The sequence below is a fragment of the Lineus longissimus genome, chromosome 4 (assembly GCF_910592395.1).
Source record: "Lineus longissimus chromosome 4, tnLinLong1.2, whole genome shotgun sequence".
Lineage (NCBI taxonomy): Eukaryota > Metazoa > Nemertea > Pilidiophora > Heteronemertea > Lineidae > Lineus > Lineus longissimus.
The window spans coordinates 19,462,783-19,488,457 of NC_088311.1; the positions used below are offsets into that span (position 1 = coordinate 19,462,783).

The 25,675-nt window shown below is 42.4% G+C and overlaps 4 protein-coding genes across 4 annotated transcripts; 2 read left to right on the forward strand and 2 right to left on the reverse strand.

The window, feature by feature from the left end:
- Positions 1–3,751: 3,751 nt before the first annotated feature.
- LOC135486386 (dimethyladenosine transferase 1, mitochondrial-like) lies at positions 3,752–6,806 on the reverse strand. Its single transcript, XM_064769149.1, has 4 exons — positions 6,471–6,806; positions 5,574–5,928; positions 5,086–5,239; positions 3,752–4,782 (listed from the first exon to the last, which is right to left on the reverse strand). Exons 1-4 carry the CDS (start codon positions 6,729–6,731, stop codon positions 4,470–4,472), a joined length of 1,083 nt encoding a protein of 360 aa, XP_064625219.1. The 5' UTR covers positions 6,732–6,806; the 3' UTR covers positions 3,752–4,469.
- Positions 6,807–7,590: 784 nt separating this feature from the next.
- On the forward strand, positions 7,591–9,641 carry LOC135486532 (uncharacterized). Its single transcript, XM_064769383.1, has 2 exons — positions 7,591–7,741; positions 8,283–9,641. The coding sequence occupies exon 2, from the start codon at positions 8,289–8,291 to the stop codon at positions 9,639–9,641; it is 1,353 nt and encodes a 450-aa protein (XP_064625453.1). The 5' UTR covers positions 7,591–7,741; positions 8,283–8,288.
- Positions 9,642–9,962: 321 nt separating this feature from the next.
- LOC135486531 (radial spoke head 10 homolog B-like) lies at positions 9,963–19,257 on the reverse strand. Its single transcript, XM_064769382.1, has 16 exons — positions 19,046–19,257; positions 18,461–18,536; positions 17,898–17,966; positions 17,366–17,539; positions 16,639–16,845; positions 16,260–16,436; positions 15,779–15,920; positions 15,551–15,669; positions 15,120–15,306; positions 14,699–14,810; positions 14,216–14,444; positions 13,675–13,947; positions 13,127–13,258; positions 12,708–12,813; positions 12,239–12,367; positions 9,963–10,774 (listed from the first exon to the last, which is right to left on the reverse strand). Exons 1-16 carry the CDS (start codon positions 19,255–19,257, stop codon positions 10,428–10,430), a joined length of 2,691 nt encoding a protein of 896 aa, XP_064625452.1. The 3' UTR covers positions 9,963–10,427.
- Positions 19,258–19,547: 290 nt separating this feature from the next.
- Positions 19,548–24,971, forward strand: LOC135486253 (mannose-P-dolichol utilization defect 1 protein-like). The gene is made up of 7 exons (XM_064768922.1): positions 19,548–19,625; positions 20,127–20,308; positions 21,908–21,990; positions 22,285–22,357; positions 22,902–22,968; positions 23,684–23,804; positions 24,029–24,971. The coding sequence occupies exons 2-7, from the start codon at positions 20,154–20,156 to the stop codon at positions 24,163–24,165; spliced, it is 636 nt and encodes a 211-aa protein (XP_064624992.1). The 5' UTR covers positions 19,548–19,625; positions 20,127–20,153; the 3' UTR covers positions 24,166–24,971.
- The last annotated feature ends 704 nt before the right edge of the window (positions 24,972–25,675 follow it).

Here is a 25,675-nt window from a genome sequence, read left to right on the forward strand (position 1 = left end):
TGGCATCTCCACTTTGCTAGTGACACAGTGAAAGCTATGTGACAGTCACAAACCAGACTGAGTCGACCCTGGCGGCTCAACCGTGTTGCTTGCTCAGTGAGCGATGAAAGACAGTCACAACCAGACTGAGTAGGCGAATTTGGCTTGCAGCTCCACTGCGCTAATGGCACAGTCTGATAAGACAGTCACAACCAAACTATATCGACCCTTGCAGCAACACCGTGTCCCCAGCAAAGTGAGAAAGATAGGATGAGACAGTCACAGCCGGACCACTTCGGGACTGGCATCTCCGCTGCAGTCACAATCCGACAGCTCTACTGTCTTGCTGAGAGACACGAGGCAGTATATACGAGCCCAAATCGGTCCTAAAAACTCCATCGTCTGCAAACAACGGTTAGAGAGATGAGGCAAGGGAATAAGGCAGTAAAAACTAGATCGACTAGCCTGGCAACTCCACAGTGTTGCAAACAGGGTGAGAGGGATGAGACAGTCACAACTAGACGAAATCGACCTTGGCATCTCCACTTTGCTATTGATTACTAGACCAAATCAGCTCTGACATCCTCATTATTCCGATGACACAGTGGAAGTGAAGAGACAGTCACAACTAGACCATATTATCGGGCCCGGCAGCTCCTCTGCGTTGCCAACAATGTGAATATGATGTGACAATCACTAGAAGACTGAATTGACCTTGGCCGCTCCTCTGTGTTGCCAACAAGGTGCGAGAGACGAGGCAGCCACGAGTAGACTTAATCGACCCTCCAAGCTCTGCTCTGTTGGCCACAACGTGAGGGGGATGACAGTCACACCCAAACCAAATTGACCCTGGCACCTCCTCTGTGCTGATGACTTTGTGCAGGCAGTCACAACCAGACCGAGTGGAGTCCGGCAGCTCAACCGGCTCGCTATCTTGTTAAGGGAGATGAGGAGACCCCAACGAGACCAAATCAGACTTAGCAACTCAAGCGAGATGAGACACGCACAGTGGAGATGCCGATTTGGTCTTGTTGTGACTATCTCGTCTCTTTCAACGTGTCGGGCACTAGTCGAGCTGCCAGGCCGAGTTCGGTCTGGTTGTGACTGTCTCATCTATCTGATAGTGTTGTTTGCAAGAGGGTGGTGTTGTGAGGCCCGATTTGGTCTCCCTGGGACTGATGACACTGAAAGTGACCAGACCGAATCAACCCTGGCAGCTACACCGTCTTTCTAACATGTTGAGTGAGATGAGGTATAGTCACAACTAGTCTTTCAATGAATTTTATAAAGAAAGACTCTGACAAGACCATATCGGGCCTGGCAACTCCGCCGTCTTGCGAACAACACGGTCAGAAAGATGATACAGTTACAGCGAGAGATACGACTGTCACGACCAGAACGAATCGGCCCAGTCATGTTATAGTGAATGTTGAAACAGTCGTAACCAGTCAAACTTAACACTGGCAGCTATACCGTGTTGCCAACATTTTGAAGGAGATGAAGTAGCACAGTTGAGATGCCAGGACCGATTTGGCCTGGTGGTGACTGGGTCGAGATCTCTCTCACTTGGTCGGTAGCACGGTGGAGCTGCCAGGGCCGATTCGGTCTGGTTGTGATTGTCTCATCTCCCTCACTTCGTTGGCAGCATGGTGGAGCTGCCAAGGTCAATTCGATTATTTGGTAGTGACTGTCCCCTCTCTTTCACCTTGTTGGCAGCACGGTGGAGCTACCAGGGTTGATTCGGTCTGGTAGTGACTGTCTGATCTCTTTCACCTTGATGGTGCCATGGCGGAGCTGCCAAGATCCATTCGGTCTGGTTGTGACCGTCTCATCTTGTTTGCCTTGTTGGCGACACGGCAGAGCTGCCAAGGTCCGTACGGTCTGGTTGTGACTCTGTGATCTCTTTCACCTTGTTGGCGACATGGAGGAGCTGCCAATATTCATTCGGTCTGGTTGTGACTCTCTCATCTCGTTCGTCTTGTTTGCGACACGGCAGAGCTGCCAAGGTCCGCTCGGTCAGGTTGTGACTGTCTCACAGTTTTCGCTGTGGCATCAGTACAGTGGATTCGGTCTGGCTGTGAGTATCTCATCTCTCTCACCTTGTATACAACACGGAGAATATGCCAGGGTCAATTCAGTCTGGTTGTGACTGTCTCATCATTTGCATTGTGCGATTACCAGTGGAGCTGTCAGTCTGGTTGTGACCGCCTCATCACTTTTGCTGTATTGTTACTACAGTGGGGATAACATGGCCGATTCGATATGGGCGTGACTGTCTCATCTCTCTCATCTTGTTGGCAACATGGGTGGTGCAGCCAGGGTCAAATCGGTCTGGTTGTATCTGTTGTAGCACTGTCACTGTGTTATTAGCAAAGTGGGCACCCCAGGACTGATTCAGCCAGTGCCCAACACATCTTAGTGTCCATTATAGGTAGACAGGACAGTGCGAAGACATAACCGGAATGTCTCAGTGGTGTAAGAAGACCACCCAGAGATTAATTCTCACAAGCAGGAAGTTGTGACTTAAACTTTTGGTACGTTGGTCTGAGGCTGTTCAATCTCAGTGCCCATTTTATCTTGTGTACGAGGACAAGACGGTGAAAAGGAACAACCAGAGACCATATTCTTATGAGGAGGAGGTTGTGACTTCAACGCTCAGTCGGTTGACGACTGTTTAATCTCGGTGTCCATTGAATCTTGTGTAATAGGACAGGACAGTGAAAAGGAACAACCAGAGACCATATTCTTATGAGGAGGAGGTTGTGACTTCAATGCTCAGTAGGTTGACGACTGTTTAATCTCGGTGTCCATTGAATCTTATGTACGAGGACAGGACAGTGAAAAGGAACAACCAGAGACCAAATTCTTATGAGGAGGTTGTGACTTCAACGCTCAGTAAGTCGATGACTGCTTAAATCTCGGTGTCCATTGAATCTTGTGTAATAGGACAGGACAGTGAATAGGAACAAACAGAGACCATATTGTTATGAGGAGGAGGTTGTGACTTCAACGCTCAGTAAGTCGATGACTGTTTAATCTCGGTGTCCATTGAACCTTGTGAAATAGGACAGGACGGTGAAAAGGAACAACCAGAGACCAAATTCTTATGAGGTGGAGGTTGTGACTTCAACGCTCAGTCGGTTGACGACTGTTTAATCTCGGTGTCCATTGAATCTTGTGTACGAGGACAGGACAGTGAAAAGGAACAACCAGAGACCAAATTCTTGCAATTGTAAGCAAGAGGTTGTGACTACGATTCTCAATTTTTCTATGGCTGTTCAATCTCAGTGCCCACTGATATCTTATTGGAAAGGATGGGACAGTAAAAAGGAACAACCAATGTCAAATTCTTATGAGGAGGTTGTGATTTCAATGCTCAGTAGGTCGATGGCTGTTCAATCTCAGTGTCCGTTCATAAGGTCATCTTGTGCATGAGGATACTTCGGTGGGAAAGGACTGTGGACCAAATGCTTAAGAGAAGGAGGCAGTTGCTTCGACACTCAGTTGGTCTATGGTGGTTCAATCTCAATGTCCATTCATATATTTCAAGCCATGAGGACATGGCAGTGAAAAGGAACGACCTAAGACCATTGCTTCGGTTGGGGGCCGGAGGTTAGGGGTATACTCAGCAGACATGCTCATCACAAATTCTGAGTACGAGGCTTTGGTTTCACTTGGGAGGGTATATTTGAGCAGTCAGCTTTAAGCGAGCATCACTTGGTAGACTATCCTTTCTCCATGATAAAACGAGGTTAATAAGATAATACAGATGTCTGCACAACAAGACCACACAGTGCCCTTGATAATTTATTTTCTAAAATTTTACAAAATGCAGGTCAAAATGAACAATATAATCTCACATTTCAAACATTTTAAATAAACAATTATGAGTTAACAAGGCAAATAATTTACTGTCAACTCTGACATTTTCTCTTGTCACAATATGTATATATTTATAGATGCATCGTGAATGAAATGCAGACCCAAAGCCTCATTGTTCCACCAAAAGCTGCCCCCCCCCCCCACTACCAGACCCCGAGCCTCAAGTTTCAGTTGTGCAATATGTTGAAGACGATATTGTTCTGCCTCCAGCTGCCCCTCTCCCCACTTGCAGACCAAAGACTCAAGTTCTAGTTGTGCAATATGTTGAAGACGATATTGTTCCACCTCCAGCTGTACCCCCCGCCCTTACAATTACCCTAGGAGATGTCTTTCAACCCTTCACCATATGACCCCCCAACCCAGATGAGGGGGGCGATAGAGCATTTTGAGATTGTCGAGGAAGAGGTTTTCTTCTTCTTTCCAACATGACACCGACAATGCGAAGAACCCAGTGTTTGGAACTTAGTTACATAGCAAACCCATTGTTAGGATTCACAGCCATGAAGCATGGGATGGAGTCGAGTTAGCTATAATTACCTTCCCTCACAATTATCATAACTAACATTCGACAAACAATTATTTAGGCCGACAGACGATGGAGAAACCCGCTACCTTGTCTCCAATGGTTCCTGAAAAACGTTCATATCACAATCTTCAGCTAAAATGTCTCGACTAGGAATCCCGCCCTGTTCCGCTATCGACTGCCATATTGCCTTACGTTTGTTCCACTCCGTCACCGACTTTCGCGATCGGAAATGGTAACTGGCAATTTCTGGTTCTCGTTCGCAGATCGCGTGGTAAATGTCACATAGCGTTCTGAAGTCCCCGAGGGTGAGTTGCCGCGGTCGTAAACCTGGATGGAGCATCGATCGTCGGAAAATCTCTTCGACAAGATCTGGACGTTGGGGAGGGAAGAATGTGCTATAAAGAACAGAGGGAATTTTAGTTACATGTTTCAACAACAGCGCTCGATTAAAGATACAATCAAAATGGACATACAATATCGCTGGTATGTGCATGCAAGAGCAGACGCCAAATGCCGTTCAAACTTCTGCTTACAGTGGCGCTGATGGAAAGGCTTCGAAGAATACTGCTTCATATTACTACATGTACCCTATCAGGCAACAACTGAGAGATAGCAAATAGTTGATGGACTTCGTATGGGGAAAGATCAAGTTGTCAGAACTGATAAGGCGCTTTTTTTCAACCAAAATGCAAACTTACTCGATACAATTTTTCAAGACCTTGTTCCGATGTTGAAACGTCAAGCGGATTACTTTCTCAACTCGTTTGAATGGCACTTTGATGCGAGGTTCGACACGTGGAACAAAGTGTACCACAGCTACATCCACTTCAGGCTTTGGAACGAAGGCACTACCTGAAAACATACAAGAGAGTGAGTTGGACAATACCTTTTTTTGACTTTCCAGTAATATGTCGACTTTAAGGCTTGTTGGCACCACAGCTTCATGAGCCACATCTTGGAAGGGCGAAGATGTAGCCTACCGTCAGGCAGATATATGATGCAGTCAAACCACCAGTCACCAGTCACAACTCTTGAGGAGACACGAGCACATTTTTGGCTGCAGTTTCCCAAAAAAGCCACATTTCTCACATGTTTTGGAGTATCAGAATCATGTACGTGAATTTCACTTTGTGTTCAAATGGGGACTGTGACACTGTGAAGTCACAAACTACATTGTAATCCTTACCAGGTATGATGAATTTAGATTCTACCTCGCAGAGATACTGGCACAATATCGATAACCGGGACCTCTGCTCATCCTCAGTGTCGGCAACCATCCTTTCGCCAACCTCCTTCTGAAACGTCAACGTAAGAGGCGTCCTTCCATACCGCCATGCGCCCCTTCTTTCTGATATATCCTCCATCCATTTCACAATGAGCGCTGTTGAGACACTGAATGGTAGATTTCCGATGATGTGGATGTCCGGTGGCTTGTCTTCCCAGGGTTTTTTTAAGTACTCAGGGAAAACATTGTCCATTTCAAAACTGAGGATGTCCCCGTGAACAATTACTAAAGGGGAGTCCACAGACTCTTGCAACATCTGGAAAGAGCACAAAAATATTAGACGTCCGGTCTCTATTCATAACAACTATACATGCTACAGTAGATGTGCAGCTATTCTGCGCACCATACCATCGGCATACTCAGGACCCTTGTCAAAATGATCTAGCATTGTATATCGTTGCCACATCTCATGCGTCACCTAATTTGTGCCACAACCATGTGCACATCCTAATGATGAGAAAACAAAACGTTGGCCGAGTTTACACATGCAGGTCACCTAGGCCTACTTAACCTACGGTCCGACCAGTCATGCGTTGCACTTGGTCTTGGACGTGCTGGAACAAAGGGTCACAGTCACAGTGCCAGTAGGCCGAGTAGCTTAAGGTATTGCGCACATTTGATTTGTTGGGGTTCGGATTCAACTTTTTCAAAAAGGTATAGTGATAGGTCTATATATCGACTATGCGGCCACGCCCGGTCGACAGGATCACTTGGACTCGGAGGATGGTCTTTTACTAGGTCATACTATACTAGGTGGAACATGAATCATGATCGATGGACGATGGAAGAATCAATCACCTTCAACGTTGGGAAAAAACGTCGATCCTTTTCGACAACGACGACAGCTTTCGGGCCAGCTTCTAGAATAGCTCTCGTGATTCCTCCAGGACCCGGGCCAACCTCGCACACAAATTTATCTTTAATTTTTCCAGCACATTTGACAATTTTTCGTGTGATTCTTTCATTTAGCAAGAAATTTTGAGAGAGCTGTTTCAATGCCCTCAGCTTGTAGATGCGAATAATGTCTCTCACAGAAGGTAAAGGAGGTAACCTCATCATGAAATTCTAACTTTTTAGACGGCAAAATAACCAAATAACCAGTCGTTTTATTCGTTTTGTGGTGCGTGCACGCGGCGACCGTGAAACCATTATTTTTGATTGCAAATTGAGTATTCTTGCTGGGAGTGCGTGAAACGCAAACCTGTCTATTTTTAGAATGGAGCAACGCGTTTAGGGGCCATCTCAGAATCGGTGTAACGGGACGGGGGGTTTCTCATAGTTTATCTTTGGTCGTTCAGCATTTCCATCAGCAGATCAGACTCTTTGCATTGTGTTTTTGATGTTGTTGCTCTGCAAGTAAATGCCATAGTTAAACATGAAAATTAGTGTATTTCTCCAGGCTTATTTTTTAGGTATTCACTGGTAGTCGAGTCGTAACATCTCATGCATTTTTGCAGTTTGTTACGTTCAGAACGGACAAGGGAGTGACTAAACCCGGTGACTAAAGCGTTCCCTGTATTGTAAATTAAACCTGCGACTGGTGCCTTCTCCTTGGCAAAACACTTTATTGAAAACTTTTCATATATCAATTATATCAAAGTGTGTGTGATCGCAGGTAAAGTCACTTACAATATTTTTAAAGATGTTCAAATGCATATTTTTTATTTCATCAGATATGAGACACTTAATTTAGCATCACGCAATCAGTAAGTTATCATGAGCAGTACTGTACCTCTCCTTTTAGCAAACCCATCGCCAGAGCTCACCTGCAAAGCAAGGTACCACACAGCATCAAGTAGAAATGCTATGAATAGCACGAGCAGACTGTCGATCAGAATGAGTTGTCTGTACCACTGCCTACATAAATGCAGCTATCCTCAGCAAACCAAAGATGAAACAGGATTCCCATATCACGAGATTGGTTTCGCATATATGATGAGACGTAGAAATAACTTTTACAAGGTTTCTTTGGTGCATCATCAGGATAACTGAGGTTTCAGCCCAATTAACTTGCCATTCTAACAAGAACTTCAGTGGCTGCTTTGACAGAGAAAGAATCATTATCCAAGGTGAGAACTAACTGGTTTCATTTTGCTTTTATGGTCTATCTTATTTGCCCACATTATGTCTCAACATCATGCTAAACCTGTATGCCTACTCTGCAAAACCCATGGTAGCAGCACAGTTTTTTCCGTAAAATAAAAAGCAAATGTAAACAGTACTCCATCCTTCTCAGTAGATTTGAATGGAGACAAGGCCTCCTACACTTTGAAAACCATAGAAGTTTTACTGATAACAGCTTATTGCTCTCTGCTCATATTTGCAAAGAGTTCTAGAAATGAGCCATGTCCTGTTTCATGAATTCCTTTCCAAAAAGACTATTCCATAAGTGCAGTCAGTTCCTTTGAAGAGGACCCTATCAAAAAAATTTTTATCAAAAATGTGCACAAAGTTTGTAAAATGTTTGTGTTCAATTTCTGATACATCCAAGAACCCCAAACCACCCTCTATGCAAGAACTCAAAAGTGCCTGCCTGCCATTTTCTCAATACGCTCCTCCTTCTCTCGGTTCAGCTCTGATGAATAATCTGAAATTATCGTCTGCTTTCAGGTGACAATGGATGCAGCATGGGAGGATTTACCTATCATAGTCTTGGAGGAGATATTTGCCATGTTGTCCCTCAGAGAGCGATTCAATGCCTCGCAGGTCTGCAAGAACTGGTTGGATTGCTTCTACTCGCCGAGAGTGTGGGAAAAGCTGGAATTTCAGGAGCGCTCGTTCACGAAGAAGATATTCAGCGTTTACCAGGGACTTCAGTATCGGTTCAATCATCGGAAATTTCAGCTGAGTCTTGGACGTATTGGAGCTTTTATCAAAAAGATTGTGGTGCATCCTGTTGGGGATTATTATAATTTGTACGAATTCATGACAGTCTTGGACACGTACCTGACCTTCTTTCCAGACAACCCAATGCCGCTGTTGAAGACATTTGATTTCACTTTTTATTGTGAGAATAAGGGACCTGCTGGCAGTTTCGTCTACGGAACAGGTGGAAATATTTTCCGAAAGCTAAAGGTATTGATCAGTCACATGCCATACCTCACCAACTTAAAGCTGCAGAATGTATTACTATCGTTGGCTGATGCTCAGAATTTATTAGATGACGTGTTAAATAATTGTGGTGATACCCTAAAGGTCCTAGAAATGCTGAACATTACCAGTGAGATGTGTCCGTTGTTTCAAGTTGGCATGTTTCGTAATCTGCGCCGACTCGTTATAAGTCCGCAACAGCTCAACGAAGATCTGCTCCTCACAATCGCACGGAAATCAATCAACGAGTTACACATCTCACAGGATCAGTATATAATACCCAACAGCATAACGACACCGTCCCCAGAAACCTGGTCTGAGGCGAGACGTCTTAACTCGTTGCTTCAGGTAAAACTGCTTTGTGTTGGACGGTCAAAGTACGATATGGTGTGGCAGGAGAAGGCACCGGTCACAGGTGTAATTTACGATACAGTTTATGCTTTAGTCACTCCCTTGTCAGTTCTGAACGTCATAGATCATTACAGTGATACGTTACAGGTGTATGGTCACAAGTCCTTGCCGAGAATCCACGGTAGCCGGGCTTTCAACGATCGAATCGATTCAAATATTCTCCTATTAGTGAGAGGATGTCCAAAGATACACACGCTGATAATTCGAGACAGAATATCCACTGCCTCGATTGTCCTGATTGCAAGCGAGTGCAAAAATTTGAAACGATTGTACATCCGTCAGAATGCTATTCTTAAACGAATGGATTGGTCAAAAGTTCCTGAGTGGAGCAATGATTTTTACTGGTGGCTAAAAGGCTGCAGTAAGTCTTTTGACACAATGCAGGCCGAGGTCAGTCGAATCATTGGTTATCCTTGGCGAGCATTGACAGACAAAGAGTTCATAAGTCTTTCAGAATATGACATTTGATTAAGAAGAGGTCTGCACAGATAACATATGTGTATCAGCTGAGCGCCAGGTCCTATGGCCTCTTGTTATAGATATGGGCATATTCCAAACTGGTATCAGCATGATACATTTCCTGGCGCGGCAACATTTCTGGGTGCCATAGGCCCTGTGGTCTCTTGCATAGGATCTGATCCATAGCTAGTGTCCATATCTGATACAGACAGCAGCTAAAGGCCAGATCCTGTAGCCTCTTGTTACAGGTTCAGACAAAAAACAAAATTATCACTTATGGACGGATTGTATAGTTGGAAAATATGAAAATAATAGAATAATGTACAATTCATCAACAAAAATATCCAAAAATGTTACAAACTAAACAATTCGAAATTCGTTATCATCAGCTTTTTAACAAGTGTTCACGTCCAGGCAGTGCAAGTCGGATACGTCAAAACGGTTTCTATTTCTGGAAAATAAACACGTGACTCTATCACGGATACAAAATTCCATAAGTATTCATGCACATCCTGACCAACATTGTTCTTACATTTCATACTCTATATTTAAAGGGAGTAGGAGACCGCGAGAGTCGCGATGATTCAGGCATTGTGCTCAGCACTAGCGGTGTGGTGACAAGGTCGATCATGATGTATCCGACTCGCAACAACCTGGGTCACCTGAAGGCTTTTTAAAGTCTCCACCTTTCAGATGATATCTGGGTCCACACTTGGCCGCACATTTTACCAGAGATGACTCAAAAAGATTTCTTTTCTAATGAGTCTGAACCCAAGGACTGAACTGATAATATGTCTAACTCTCCACAGTGATTTCTGGATTGTCCGTATTCGACCCGTCCAAGGAGACAACCTTCTCAATGCCGCTGGCAGCATCGTCGACCTCTGTGGCTGCCATCTCCTCCGCTGCAGCAGCCTTCTGAGCGGCCAGGGCCGCCTCAGCCTCAGCCTTCCGCGCATCCAATTCCGCCTGCCGTTTTTTCTCGATCATAGTTTTTGTGACCAGGGACTTGAGTATTGCAATCTTTTGTGCAATTGCAAAGAATTTCCTGACAAAGAATATATGAACTTGATGCGTCCAAAAGTTAAACTGCCGTGTTGCTTCATCCAATTCCTCTTCTTCCCCCTCATCTTGGACGGATTCTGAAATGAAATGGCCAGGGCCATTGTGCTCACCTCATGTGGAGGAAAGATGGATAAAGAGCATGGTATTGTGTCATGTAGTGTTAGGTTTGATGTAGGTCCAAGCAATTACAATTTCCCCAAAATGGCCAATTTACAGTACATTCGACCTCTGTGACCTTGAAAAGTAGGTCAAATCAAAGAAGACCCGGGTGATACATTGAATGGTTGTTAGAATTAGATGTACCTATGATATAAAATTGGTGCCAATCGGGCAAGTCATTACTAGGAATAATGGCATTTTGATGAATTTAGGATTTGGCCCCCTCCCTGGAGGCCAAACGGCAAATCAGATCGCACCAAACTTCGGTACCTGAGATCACCTGACCAAGGGGTACATGTGTACTTAATTTGTGATCAATAGTCATTGCAGCTAAGAAACGTGCCATAGTTACGTCCTGACGGCGAATTTACGTCATTTGACCTCTGTGACCTTGACAAGAAGGTCAAATTAAAAACCTGTGTGACATATACTGTATGGTGGTTAGATGTACCCATGATATCAAATTGGTGGCAATCGGGCAAGAAGTTAAGGAATAATCACATTTTTAAGGTTTTTGGATTTTGCCCCCTGGTGGTCAAGTGGTGAATCATATTGGACCAAACTTCGGTCCCTGAGATCACCTGACTAAGGGGTAAATGTGTACCAAATTTGGTATCAATAGTCATTGCAGTTTAGAAACGTGCCATCATTACATCCTAACGGCCAATTTACACCATTTGACCTCTGTGACCTTGAAAAGGAGGTCAAATCAAAAACCCGGAGGATATATGATGCACCTTTGCTAGAAGTACGTACCATATTTTTTTCAAAATTTCCCGACTACTATTAAGGGAGATATTGCATATTTTCACTTTTAACGTTTGGCCCCCTGGTGGCCAAACCATGAAACGAATCGGACTGAAACTTGGTCTCCAAGGTGTCATTACATAAGGGTACATGTGTACTAAGTTTCAACTCAATAGCTCTAACAGTTACGAAACGTGCCCTGCTAACGGACGACGGACGACGACGACGACGACGACGACGACGACGACGACGACGACGACGACGACGACGACGGACGACGGACGCCATGGTATGGGATAAGCTCACCTCTGCTAAGAGGTGAGCTAAAAATGAAAAATTCCAAAATTCGATGCTGTAGAACAAAGTAAGAATTTCAACACATCTGAGAACTTATTCAAAATGCATTTAGCAATACTGACCAACAGACCCCAATTTACCTTCTCCTGGCCTCAAGGCCATGTCAAATAGATTTTTAGTTTATCATCCCTTCCCTTTTATTAACCGAATTGCCAATTGGTGCCTAACAGCAGTAGCACGTAATAACACTCATCCCGTCTTGTAGAAGGAATCCTCCCTGGATAATAACACCTCCAAGTGCAGGGGCGATGGCTAAGAAAGAAGGAAAGAAAACTCACCTCCAACATCGGATTCCATGGCCTCGGAACGTGCAGTCATAGACGCCATGCTCCGACCCATTCCATCTGGCTCTTCTCCGGCATTTGAGCTCACAAATGAGGCACTCTTCTTCTGGTCAACACCTGCCTCTGCAAAAGAAAAAATCATACAAGTATTAAATTAAAGTTCGTTTTTTATATAGTAATTTTCTATGGACAGGTCCTTGCTCAAAGTGTTTCATCATCATAGTCTTCCAGGGAACTGATTAAGTGCTATTTTTCTTCAAACTCTTTTATATGGTCCTTAAAGGTAACCAGTGGGTCAACTCTAGTAAAAGCAAAGTCTGTTTAGTTGTCACCATGGGTGATATGAATAAAGACTAGCAAATGCTTTTATCTAAATCTCCATGTACATTTACACTAGGCCTTTCTGTACAAAACCGGAGTAAAAGTATTTGCTAGTCTTTATTCATATCACCCATTATCTCACCTGAATGTGCCTGTTTTGCACTCCCGTGGGTAGTTGTGTGTTGACTGGCTGCACCCGTGGGGGCATCTGAGCCACCCGGCACATGCCCCGACACAGACGGGTGACCCTAGAAAAAGATCACGACAAATTAAAAAATCGGAAATATGGCAATGCAGGGAATAAATAGCAACGTGTGATCACTATATACTTGACAGCCTAAAGCCCTCTGCAACAAGCAATTTTTGTTTCTGAGATGTAGCCATGAAAACATGATGACTGATTGCGAATAACAAATCAAATCAAAGCAAAACACTGTGGGAAAATTGGGCTGGAAAATGTACGTGCAGAATGATCGGCAGAATTTTCAAGGGAAAAACCAATTTTTCTCATTTAGACATGAACAGATCAGGCTATGAAATTTGAATGAAAATCATCCTTACCTCAGTTTTCCCATCTGCCGTCTTATGCGTTGTACCAGCAGACGATAGGACTCTGGTTGGGGAAGACATTGCAGGAGTGATAGAGATTTGAGGGGTGACATTTCCGGTGCCATTCTCATGTTGATCGTCTCCCTGAAAAAAAAACCAATTCAAAATTAAAGCTCCACTGCACTGAATTTAACAGTTCTCCTTTTTTTTAGCGTCTGGTTTTCTTTTTATGGCTATACTAAAGAATCAAGCCTACCTAGCTGTTGTCTCATGTTCCTCCCTTGATCCCCAGAGCTTTGTCTACATTGATACAACGGTTATGTGAGCAGTCGCTCAGTGTACCAGAGTGGGCAGTTCTGGAGCATATGCTCTTGGGTCTGATCTAGTGTGATCCGTATTGAAATTCAACCCGTGCATCACCAGATATGCTACATATCAGGACAGAAGTAACATCATCATCACCATAGTGTCACAGTCCACAGGGGTCTCCACCATCTAAATATGACACGAGTCCAATGCCCCTGGATGCCTGCCTAACATTAAAACAATCAGACCCTCACCTGACTTGCAACTCTTGAAGGCGACAAGGGAAGAGACATCATACTTTGCTCCCTGGTAAGTATGGTGCTTGGCCTGGGGGTACTCGGGTCCTTCACGACCAACTCTGTCACATAGCGCTCGGAGCAACCAACCAGTGCTTCGAAGAACTCAAGGAAAGTCATCTCAAGTTCGAGGTTGATGGCTCCGTCCTCGTCACAGACGCTTGGATCATCAAAGGCTAGGATTTCTATGATCGCCTTTGGAGTGAGGTCCTCATTCACAAGTTTATAATCCTGAAAGAAAATGTAGGAAATGTTTTGTGGCTGATTGAATTCCCTGGGTGGTGCAGTCTTTGATATTGATTGCAGATTCCTGTGACCACTGACTCCTGTCACAATTCATTCTCGAATCCAGATTATTTTTTAAATCTGTGAAGAAAATGGCCCAAAAATTGGCGGTTTACAGTTAATATGCAGGTGTTATTCTTAGTACATTTTCTGACGAAATGATTGTGACTGTGTTCATGATTTTTTAAACATTTTTCAATCTATTCAGTCTTACCTGTAGCATGAATAGGAACTGTCTCATCTTAAGGACAGGCTCATGTGGTATGTGCTTCCTCGATGTACACAGGCACATGTACACCTCGTACGCTTGGGAAAAGTGTACCAGTGCATGGACTGCTCGCCTCGTCTCGTTGTAGAAGTAGCCATTCACGTGGCAGGCGTTGGGTAGAATGTTGTCGGCGATCAGTTTTGACAAACACCAGGCAAGCAATGGATCAGGACCACTGTAAATACAAAAGGTAAAATATCATTAACCATCCATAAAATGGGGCTTGCCAGCACAACTTTTGCACCCTCACCTAAGATTTCTTTCTTTCTAAGTCTGGCTATCATCCTGCTTTTTTTCCCCCTATTATGGGGCAGATGATTGCATCCGTGACGTCAGGGGCCACGACTTCAAGGTTACCAAAGGATGACGAGTCATGATGATGCACAGTACTACCTAGGAATGACACAGAAGACAAATTCTCACACTCACTCGTATTCTTCACGGTAGATATGGTACGCCAGGATAACGATGTAATTGACGAATTCCCGGAACAGGATCTGTTGATCGGGATTATGAAGGTTCATCACATCCACTTCAGTATCTGGAAGGAAACATGTACTACATCTTGACTTGGTTGATTTTAAAAAGAGACTTCATAGGCAAGAGCAAGTCCTGTGGTGAGATTCATCTGTTCGATGATATCTATTTCGATTGCTCCCCCGAGCAGTCAATAGAAGAACCAAGACACTTTCTCCTGAGGGAATGACTTGAGTTGTCATGAAATGTCAAGGTAAAAATATTTTAAATGTTTCTTGAAAAGGTATGTTAATGCTTGGGTAATGTGACATTGATCTCAAAGCGACGGCGAGTGTGTAGACTGTGCATTTAATTGTTGCCTTTATGTACTTACTTGTCAAGCGGTCCATTTCAGTCAGCGACAAGTCGTGATGATGGAACCGGCAGTCCTTCAGGAATCTCCAGTACTGCATCCTAATCATAATGAACGTGTTATCCGGACTGGCATCGTAACCGAGGGTGCTGTAGAAATTGTAGATCTTACGCAAGTTTGTCACATGACGCATTACAACATACATGACCTGAAAAAAGAAAAGACCACAAAGCTAAGTTATTGATAGAGAAACCACCTTGACATGAATAAAAGAAGGAAATTTTAATTTTATACTCTACAACTGTCCTGTTTCAAAGCCCTTTACAGTCATTCCATAGCCTTCTGCAGAAAACGAGGAGTGCACTTGCCGTGCTACACTTGGCAATAGTTAGGGCCACAAAAAGTGGGTTACAGTTTGCGGTCCCTAGTAAACGAAGGGTTAAAGTGCATACCTGTCTTCCTTCCTCCTCTTGATCTCTGTCAACCAGATCCTGAAGCAGCGAGTCGATATCGAGCTGGAAGCTGGGGCTCATGGTGTTCTTACTCGCATTGCTGTGGACTGACATGGCCTCTGAAGACAACGAAATCAAGGGTTGATATGAAGATTTATATCGTAAAATAAGTTCTGGGTTTAAAGTCTGATATCCTAATTCACTGTAAAAGTTGAAAAATCTCCATACCTGTGGGAAGGGGCGTCCTTGTCCGGATCATCGTCATATCAGGGGTATTGATACCATCCATAGTAAACGACGGAAACTCACAAATGTGGTCCTTCTCAAAGTTACCCTCATATATGCGACCATTCTTGAAAACAAACTTCCCCTGAAAAATATTTTTTATTTGAAATACACACTGGTAGAAAAATCCGTAAGGGCAAAATAACTTGTAGTATGGTCACAATTCACACTTTATCCAGTTACCTTGGCTTGTGCAGTCAACAAACCAAAAATCTTCAACAAACCAAATTGCACACCTCTGTAATGGTGAGGTCGAAAACCAGTGGGGGAATGTCTTCATGCGATAGACAGGAGAGGCTCTCTACCAGCACACGTTTTCTCTGTGGTCTCTGACACCGTATGTTTTTCTTGGGATCTCTGGTTTCCTCCTACTAAACCTTATAATCTCACCAAATATCATTTATTGAAACCTATAGCTACCCACCTTGCCTTCCTTCATGTTATCCTTCCAGCAACCTTCATACTTGGCTCCGTTGGCGTAATAGAAGATTCCGAAACCATCGCGCACCCCCTTAACGAACTCGCCATCATACATATTCCTAAGAGGATACTGGGAGCCACCAACTCGCCGCAGGAACCAGATGTGTTGACCAAGGCCATGCTGCAAAGGGAGCAATGAAAGGAATTTGTTATCAACAAGTTTAACCATTGCAATGCAGGGAAGTTCTCGGCGAGGCATTTTTTCACAACCGAGTCGCATAGGTTTCTGGAGAACGGAAAAACCTCAACCAATTGATATTGCTATTCAAACTGACAACCTTCGAGTCATACAAGGGACGTTAACACATTCTATTAATCTATACCTGAATGCCATCTTCCCATTTTCCATTATACATCTCGTCACGGTCCAACCATCTCATGGTTCCCTCGCCATGACGTATGTTGTTGAACCACATGCCCTCGTAAAGATTCCCCGAGGGATAACGCCTGGTGCCCCAACCGTGACGAATGTTCTTACACCAGTCGCCTTCATAATATGAATTGCCATCTCTGTCGTAGTTGATACGGCCCTAAAAGTAAAAAAGGAAAAAAAAAATTTTAAAGTCAACTAAGCAAGCTATTTGTCACCAAGCTACACCGGTACTTCAAATTGCCAGACGTAACTGGATAAGGGTTGTGTTGTTTTCCTGATGTAACCCAGTTAATACACAGTTATCACTGTGTAACTACATGTATACTGTTCATGCTAGGGATTTAGGTGTCATATGCAGCGATACTCTTGGGAACACCAGAGTACTAAAAACTGCATATAAATGTCAAATCATCATTGGAATTTGTTTGAAAGTGTTCCTTCAGTACCTTTGGTACAATTTTTTTCAAGATTGACTCTACCCTCTTGAAATGTGCCTCAGTTTAAGGAAGAGTGTCTCGATATGGTGGCCCAGTACTAATAACTTTTACTAAGTTTCAGTATTTAGGGGAGTTTGCGGTCGAGTCACAAACTGAAAAAAACACCCTGTAGTTATCAAAAGAGTCACACCGGCAGTATCTGGAGGCACTCCACCTTTAGCGTCCAAAACATATTATCACCTTTCCATGTCGCTTTCCATTGAACCACTCTCCAGTATAACTCAGTCTCTCATCTCTTGTTTTAAACGTTCCAAAGCCATGTCGAATGCCGTTGACAACATCACCATCATAGGTACTAGCATCAGGCCAGGTGTAAACGCCTTTTCCCGTCACTTGATTTCTGAAGAATTCTCCCTGCAGAGAAAAGGTGGAATATTTTAAGTCCAATTGAATTTGTAATATGTGTGATAATGATAGCTCATTATTTCAATGAAAAAGGCACACAGGCACTTGCAAGTGATTTCAGCAGAGAGTTGCTTGATAGTAAATTTAGTGGTACAGAAAAGTGCAGGGCCATTTTTAACTTGTTCATGGGGAGAGGCACCAGGCTCTCTGTGGGGAAAAAAAAAACTATTCAGCATTTTTCACACAAAAAGCATGTTTTTTGGCAACCTCTGGAGGGCACCCCTCGGCCCTGTAATGTTGGATGGCTTCATCATCTGCTTTTTAATTAGAATTGCATACATGTGCAATATATGATGTATCAACTTACCTCAAAGATAACTCCATTTGCCCAAGTGTACTTCCCTTTTCCATGCATGAGACCTTCAGAAAAATTGCCCTGAAATTTGAAAACATTTCATTTCAAGCCAGTGAAGAGTAAAGATTTTGCTTTGAAAGCATCTTCTAAATTGACTTTGTACCAAAAGGTGTCAATGTGCATAATTTCCATCTGCATGAATATTTGAATAAATAATTTGGACCCAAAATTCATGAAATACAACATATCAATCAAGAATAACTCTGTGCAAAAAAAGCACATGACACAACAGAGCAATAAGCAGTCATCAGTAATAAAAATAATCTGAATTGACCAATAGATGTTCTCTGATGTGAGGGCTTATGACATTCTGGACTTCCAAAAATTTGCCAAAACTTACTGCTTCCCACATGGTGTTACTGCAGTGATAGGAACCCAGGAACACAGCAAACCTTGAGGGTGAAGATGGGGGTTACATATGAAAACATAATTTGAGGATCACATGATTAAAGAGGCCTGATTTACTAAAGAGGGCAATGAATTGGCCTCACAAATGTGAACAATAGACCACAAACCTCATAGAGATGGCCTCCTGTGAAGTCAGCTTTTCCATCCCCTTCGTAAAGTCCTTTCTCTTTTTCTCCATCATAACTGAAAAATTAAATGTAGAATGTTTCAGTTTGTTTACAGTCCGATCCCAACAAGACAGGTCATTTCATCAGATATGTCTGTCAACTCTTGTTAAATCAATTTCAAGTGCCAAAGATCCAAGATGCCCTTGTCTAAATGCCTTTATAGGCCTACTGGGTAAATAGTTATTTACTTTTTAAGACTTTGCACTTTGTGCTAATTGGCCATAAGTTCTGGGAAGGATAAACAGCATTTCAAAGGGATCACGGCCATCAGAAATAGCTCTTACACGGAAGACAAGAATCAATTCTTTCAATCCACAATTTTCATTTGTTTTGACTTGATTTCGTTGGCTGCAGTGCACAGTATCGGTGAACCGGGTATAAAGACAAGTAATATTGAGCGACCACGCGATGTCGTGATCGGCCTGAACATGCCCAGTTCTGCATTAAACAACATCATGATTGAAGCCTCTAGCGTTACCCTGTCAGTAACGAGAGTAAGTTGGGTTTTTTTGGGACGTCCTGTACCTTTCAACAATCAATTCAGTGAGTGTGGGCTCATCATAAACTGGCTCTGGTGTTGGTTCCTTTGGAGGTGGCTCCTCAACTTCAGGAGTGGGCCCACCTTCAGTAGTTGCTATATCATCAAGCTCTTTCTTATCTTCAACAGGCGTCGGATCTTCCGACTTTTTGCCTTTTTTATCATCCAATTTCGGAGTTTTTCCTTTTCTGGTTGCCATGTTGTCAACACAAATCAATCTCCTTCAACAATTGGTCGTTTCTCATTTGACGCTGTTACACAGTATTCATAGAATACCTAATTTTAGAATTGGTTTAGTCACCTGATCATTCTTAGCCAATCAACTTTCGTAAAATGCTCGGACACTTTCGGGGTTGTTCGGAAAAGCCAGAATTTTTACCAAGATGGCGTACAATGTAGCAGGGGCAGAGAGAGCAGGTGCCCGTAAAACAGAGCCTCGTTTTGGTTTTGACAGTGGGAAATCCCGGGGTTCCCACAGTTGGGGAATTCCTAGGAATTCCCTCATACATGCCATACGGAAGGAGATCCAACATTCATCATTTCAGGAATTTCCCAGCAGCACTGAAGGTAATAAGTATAGACAAGTGTGCAGAAGAAGATCAGAGCTAATAAGTGACCTACATGATCAATTTTACATGGCCTGAGACTATTTACATATATGGGACTAGTTGGCACGGCAAGTCGGCATGGGCCGGGGCGATGGTCGTCGTGCACCGCGCGCAAGGCGCAATTTGGCATAAAGAAGCATCATTTTTTCTCGGCTCCTAAACTACAATCAAAATCATAGCTTTTCGTGGTCATCCAATGCCCAGGTAACTGCGAGACAAGCGGTACTGCTGTGACCTGTCAAATCTAGCGCCTATCAGTTTTAACCACGCCCACTGCACAGGCATGCGAGCAAAAATTGTCGCAGGTCGCAGCTACTGTACAATAATCACTCATTTCAGACAAGTTCGTAAGCGCATCGTATCAGCGTGGCCGGGTGTGGTTGAGATTAACGCCATATTTTTCACTGATAATAACTAAATAAGATCGGCCTATTGACTTTTTTTTGCTTTTGCACTGCAGTCGGGAAGTAACAGTCATCAGTAACCAATGGCAGCTCAATGGGTCCACGCCCTCATCATCCTGGTGAGGGTGTACGTGTTTGGCGTCAGCCTTGTCATGAAGCTACCTCAAATAATGATGATCTGGCGGGCCAACAGCAGTAAAGGGATAAACCTAACTAGCGTCTTGATGGAGACGTGGTGGTGAGTATACTCTAATTTCACAGATATAAGACCTGTTGAATAATCACTATGAAATGAAGATAAAAGCCAAGCCGGAACATGATGTCATGACCATCATCAACATTGTCTTGCGAAATTGAACATGTTAAATGACATGAAATGACCATGTGCATAATATTGAGCTTGAATTGAATATTCAGCACAAAAACTAGGGCGCCTGCCCCTGCATCTGAAGTGAAAGTTAAAGAAATTCAGTCATGAAATGCTTATAAAAAGAGTTTTGAATGGCCCAGAAAAAACCTCACACAGGCAATGACAGGATAAGTTTCACTCATAAATCTGTGCAGTTTCAGTGACACCAGACAATGACACGTACAACACTGAACTTTTTCTATCCGATGAATTGTCCATGTTTTATCCATAATTCAAAATATGTATTTATTATCACAATTTGATAGCATTATTATGTATTGTATCAAACAATCTAAATCAGATAATTAACCACTAGCGTAGAAAATTTTGTATCATTTGTTACATTGCTGATTAGATTCCTTTTTCTGCCACATGACAGAGCTGCTTTAATTATTGTCAACGTATGGAGTAAATTAAAGAATGTTCATTTTTCAGGGACATTTCAATGCGTAGAGGTAATTGAAATACATGTTGTAAGGGCTGAGTAATCAATCCTTCTAAAGTTTTATATTCAGCTTTGCTTTATGTGAGTTGGTACTGCAGTTTGCAATGTCAATTTATTACCGTTTTGTTTACTGTGACAATTGATGGGGTCAGACAGGGATGTCGCACCTTTGCCACAACAATACAATACCCTAGTGTCTAGCTGGTAGCCTGTGACGTTGCTAATCCATCACCGTTGATATTTTTGTGCACACAGTCTTCGTCTGACTATGCAATAATAGAGAGGTTGAGGTCGGGGAATTATCACAGATCCTTATCAAATAGGCCTATTGATAAAAATGTACACAAAATTCTTACTCTTTCTACAGAGTGTTATGTGATAAGTCGCTGTTCTCAACCTCCCTATTAACATAGATTTGCACTTTTGGGACAACTTATACATTTTTCTTTTCAATTTAAATTTTTTATCTTTATGATTGGTTCAATGTTGTTGTTCTTGGTGGCAGCCTTGAAGAATAACCAAAACACGTTTGATTTTTTTCAGATACCCAAAGATTTTTGTCAGCGTTTATTCTTTAGATTTGAATGTGAAATTCATGTTTTTGCTTTGCACATGTTGCACTTTGTCCTTGTCAAATTTGTGACCCAGTACCATGACTACAAGTTGCATGTCACCAGGAGTAATTTACTTAGCAGATAACTCTGAGATTGTAAAGTGAAATCAATGCATCGCACTAGACTGATTTTTGGCCACTGTAAATTTTCAAGCCAAGATCTTCATGTTGCTGGTTATAAGATTTCTTTCACCGTTTCACTGCGGGGTCACCAATCTCAAGCAAAACCCCAAATGTGGCTTGGAAGCGTTAAATGATGAATTGATTGATTGATTGATTGATTGATTGAAAATATCTTGTTTCAAATAACGATTGGTTGTCTTCTTTTATGAAATTGTATCTAAAATATACATCTATGTTTGGCTTGCAGCTGGTCGATGAGCTTTTCCTACCAGTTTGCCAACAACTATCCATGGACTTCATTGATTGAGCTTCCAGTCCTCATGATACAATGTGAGTATATCCTTGCCAAAGGAACTACTAGGTGTCAGAAAAAGCATGATGCACTTTTAAAATTGAATAGAATCAGAACCAATTATGCAGCTGAGAATTGTCCATTTTATTTGACATACTCCATCATGTGTCCATTTTATGTTGTCTTCCTAATAATGGGACAACACGATGGGCACAACTCTTCTCCCCTCATATAATTCCGGACTGTCACATTCCCTCATACTAAATGTGGGTTGACAATTTCACTTGCTCTCTTGCGAAATTGTAAATCAATGTTGTTGTTTTCTCTTATAGGTCTTATCCTGGCACTTGTAGTTATTTACACCAGAGATCAACTTCATCCGTCTTTACTTCTATATTTCGCTTTGTATCCTTTTTATATTGGTTGTACAGTAGAACCTCTCTATTAAGAACACCCTAGAGACTGACAAGTACTGTCCTTAATAGAGAGGTGTCCTGATTAGAGAGGTCAAATTGAATGGAAACACCCAATTTGGGACCAAAACTAGTGTCCTTAATAGAGAGAGCATCCTTAATAGAGAGGTGTCTGTTAAGGGAGGTTCTACTGATGTTACAAAACATTAGAAATGAAGGAGAAGGAGTTGAAGGAGAGACTCATCTAATGCTCCCCAGTGCCAGCAATTCGACATGCTCAAATTAACTTCTGATTCAGAGGTGACAGGATAGTCATTTTAGGCCAGGTAATTTAAACAGATATAAATAATTCAGGCAATCTTCTGCTGTCCAAGGGGTGGATCAAGGATCCAGAAAAAGAGTGGGTGTACTCTGCATTTCTCATGAAAATTCGTTGTCAGTTTCAAAGATTTTCATAGAAAAGGGGACGTGCATCTTGTACCCCCCTGGATCAACGCCAGTGTCCTGCGAATATCTTTCCTTGACATTTTCTCCAGATATAATGGTGCTGTATTTGCTATAGCCTCTGGTTTGGTGCCTTCGTGGATGAGGTCAATTCTAATGGTAAACTTCGCTGAGATTTTCTCGGGTCAGATAAATTTATTTGACATAATATCCTTGTTAAGATTTTATAACCATTTCACTTTGGGACGTTCCTGAATGCTATTTGGTGGACGCTCCTGAATGCTATTTGGTGGACGCTCCTGAATGCTAATTGGTGGACCCTCCTTAATGCTATTTGGTGGACCCTCCTTAATGCTATTTGGTGGACGCTCCTTAATGCTATTTGGTGGACGCACCTTAATGCTATTTGGTGGACGCTCCTTAATGCTATTTGGTGGACGCTCCTTAATGCTATTTGGTGGACCCTCCTTAATGCTATTTGGTGGACGCACCTTAATGCTGTTTGGTGGACGCTCCTTAATGCTATTTGGTGGACGCACCTTAATGCTATTTGGTGGACGCTCCTTAATGCTATTTGGTGGACGCTCCTTAATGCTATTTGGTGGACGCTCCTTAATGCTATTTGGTGGATGCTCCTCAATGCTATTTGGTGGACTATGGCTATCTTTTGTGTCATTCGTGGCAACGAGGTTATGTCATGCATTTCATAATTCATCGAGGTACATTGGATCATGTTGCATTGGAACAAAAACTTTTGTCTGTCTTAGCATGCATCACAATGTTGTGGACCGCAATATCGGTCCATCATGTCAAAGTGGTTGAATTGTTATTTCTTCTCGATATCATTGGTAAATTACTCCCTTTTCTTTAACAGAGCTGCAACCTCCCTATTGCGAGTACGAGTAAAGTGATCCAGCTTCAATCTTTACTTATATCAAAAGATGCTGGCAAGCTCAGTACACTGACTTGGTTTATTGCTGTATCAACAAGTTATGGTAAGGTTTGATTTAGATTAAGGAGATCCAGTCATAGTACAAGTCTTTATTTAGACTTGCTGGATGGTAAAAATAACTAAATTGGCGATTACATCTGATGCAGCTCATTGGCTACATAATCAACTACCTGAGGGGAACTCGAAAAAACGACTCCAACAGGATTGAACTACTAGTACAGACAGCTTCTGAACTCAACCCGATATCACGCTTAATTTATTTTACAGGTCGTTTTTTCGTCAACATCTTGACCATCGCTGACAAAATCCTGATGACCAACTTCTTCGTTGCTGGAACTCTCAATGGTGCAGTGTTGCTCGCTACGATGTACTACAAGAATCAATCGAAGAAGAAATTGTTTTAGGGACATTGATGTGCAACTAGAATCTTTATATTGGGTTGCATTTAACTTTATACACTATTGGTAATCGTGATAATAATAATAGTACAAATTTTTATGGTGGCTAAAGGAATTAATACTGGACTTGAGGTATTGGTTGTCTCACCATAACTGTGAGGGTGGAGGTGGCCGAGGTTTTGGTCAACATTTTAGCTCCACCCAAGCGCTTATGGCAAGACAATTAATACCAACGGTGAGGTATCAATTTCTATTCTTAAACATCTTAGGTCATATAACGAATAGTGCTTTTTGACTGCTTCCATATTTTGCACCAAGCCAATGGTTGCCTGACCATAACAGCTCAATTCAAAACGAGGCTTTGTTGGCGCATAGTGCATTGAAGCTGTAAAGTGCGGTTCATTATTAACCCAGGTGTTTTAGAATTTCCAATTATGATAATATATAGTCAATAGTTAATATTTACCACATATTTAGGCAATCAGGAATTTTCAAATTCAGTTACAAATTTCAAATTTTTAATGAAAACGGTGTTGGCCTTTAAGAGACAATCATTGAATAGATGACATCCCACAGACAATCTTCAATGACAATCAGTGTCTTTAATTAGTTGAATTTAAATGTAATTTTATAACTATACACATAATTTCATTTGTTGCCAGGCCAAATTAAACTAATTAGTTTAATTGACTATCTTGATTATTCTGCAGACATTGTATGCTTCACCAATTTCATGAACGATGTCAAGGAAAGACATGACACATAGAACTCTTTTAACATGGCATGATTTTTAAATATTGATATACACAATGTATATTCATACATGTAGCAATTTTATATTGTTATTGGTGATTGTGTTGATATTATATAAAGAATTATTCAAAAAGTATTTATTCATTTCTTGAAGAAAGACAGCAGGCTTTTCCAGAAGCAGATTCTGTAGTGGTGCTCCATGTACCAACCCACAATTACTACCCAACTGTGGTAACCCGTTTGTCGTGCCTTTTCGAGGGCAAGATATCAGTAGTTAGATTGGTACCATCCAGCCTTGATACTGTTTCGTTGAGACGCTACCTTTCGAGGGCAAGGCATGAGCAGTTAGATTGGTCCCATTCTGTCTTCATACGGTCTGGTTGAAAATCTACCTTTCGAGGGCAAGGCATGAGCAGTTAGATTGGTCCCATTCTGTCTTCATACGGTCTGGTTGAAACTCTACCTTTCGAGGGCAAGGCATGAGCAGTTAGATTGGTCCCATTCTGTCTTCATACGGTCTGGTTGAAACTCTACCTTTCGAGGGCAAGGCATGAGCAGTTAGATTGGTCCCATCATGTCTTCATACTGTGTGGTTGAAACGCTGCCTCTGAAGGTGAAATGATACATTGATTTTAGGATGGCAACTGCCCTAATATTCCCACTAGGAAACTGTTCTATCGTATCCTAGCGCTTCAGCTCATGGAGTCATGGACACTGTTTTCAGTGGTACAATTATATGGATAAAGTGCCCAGGTTGTGACAT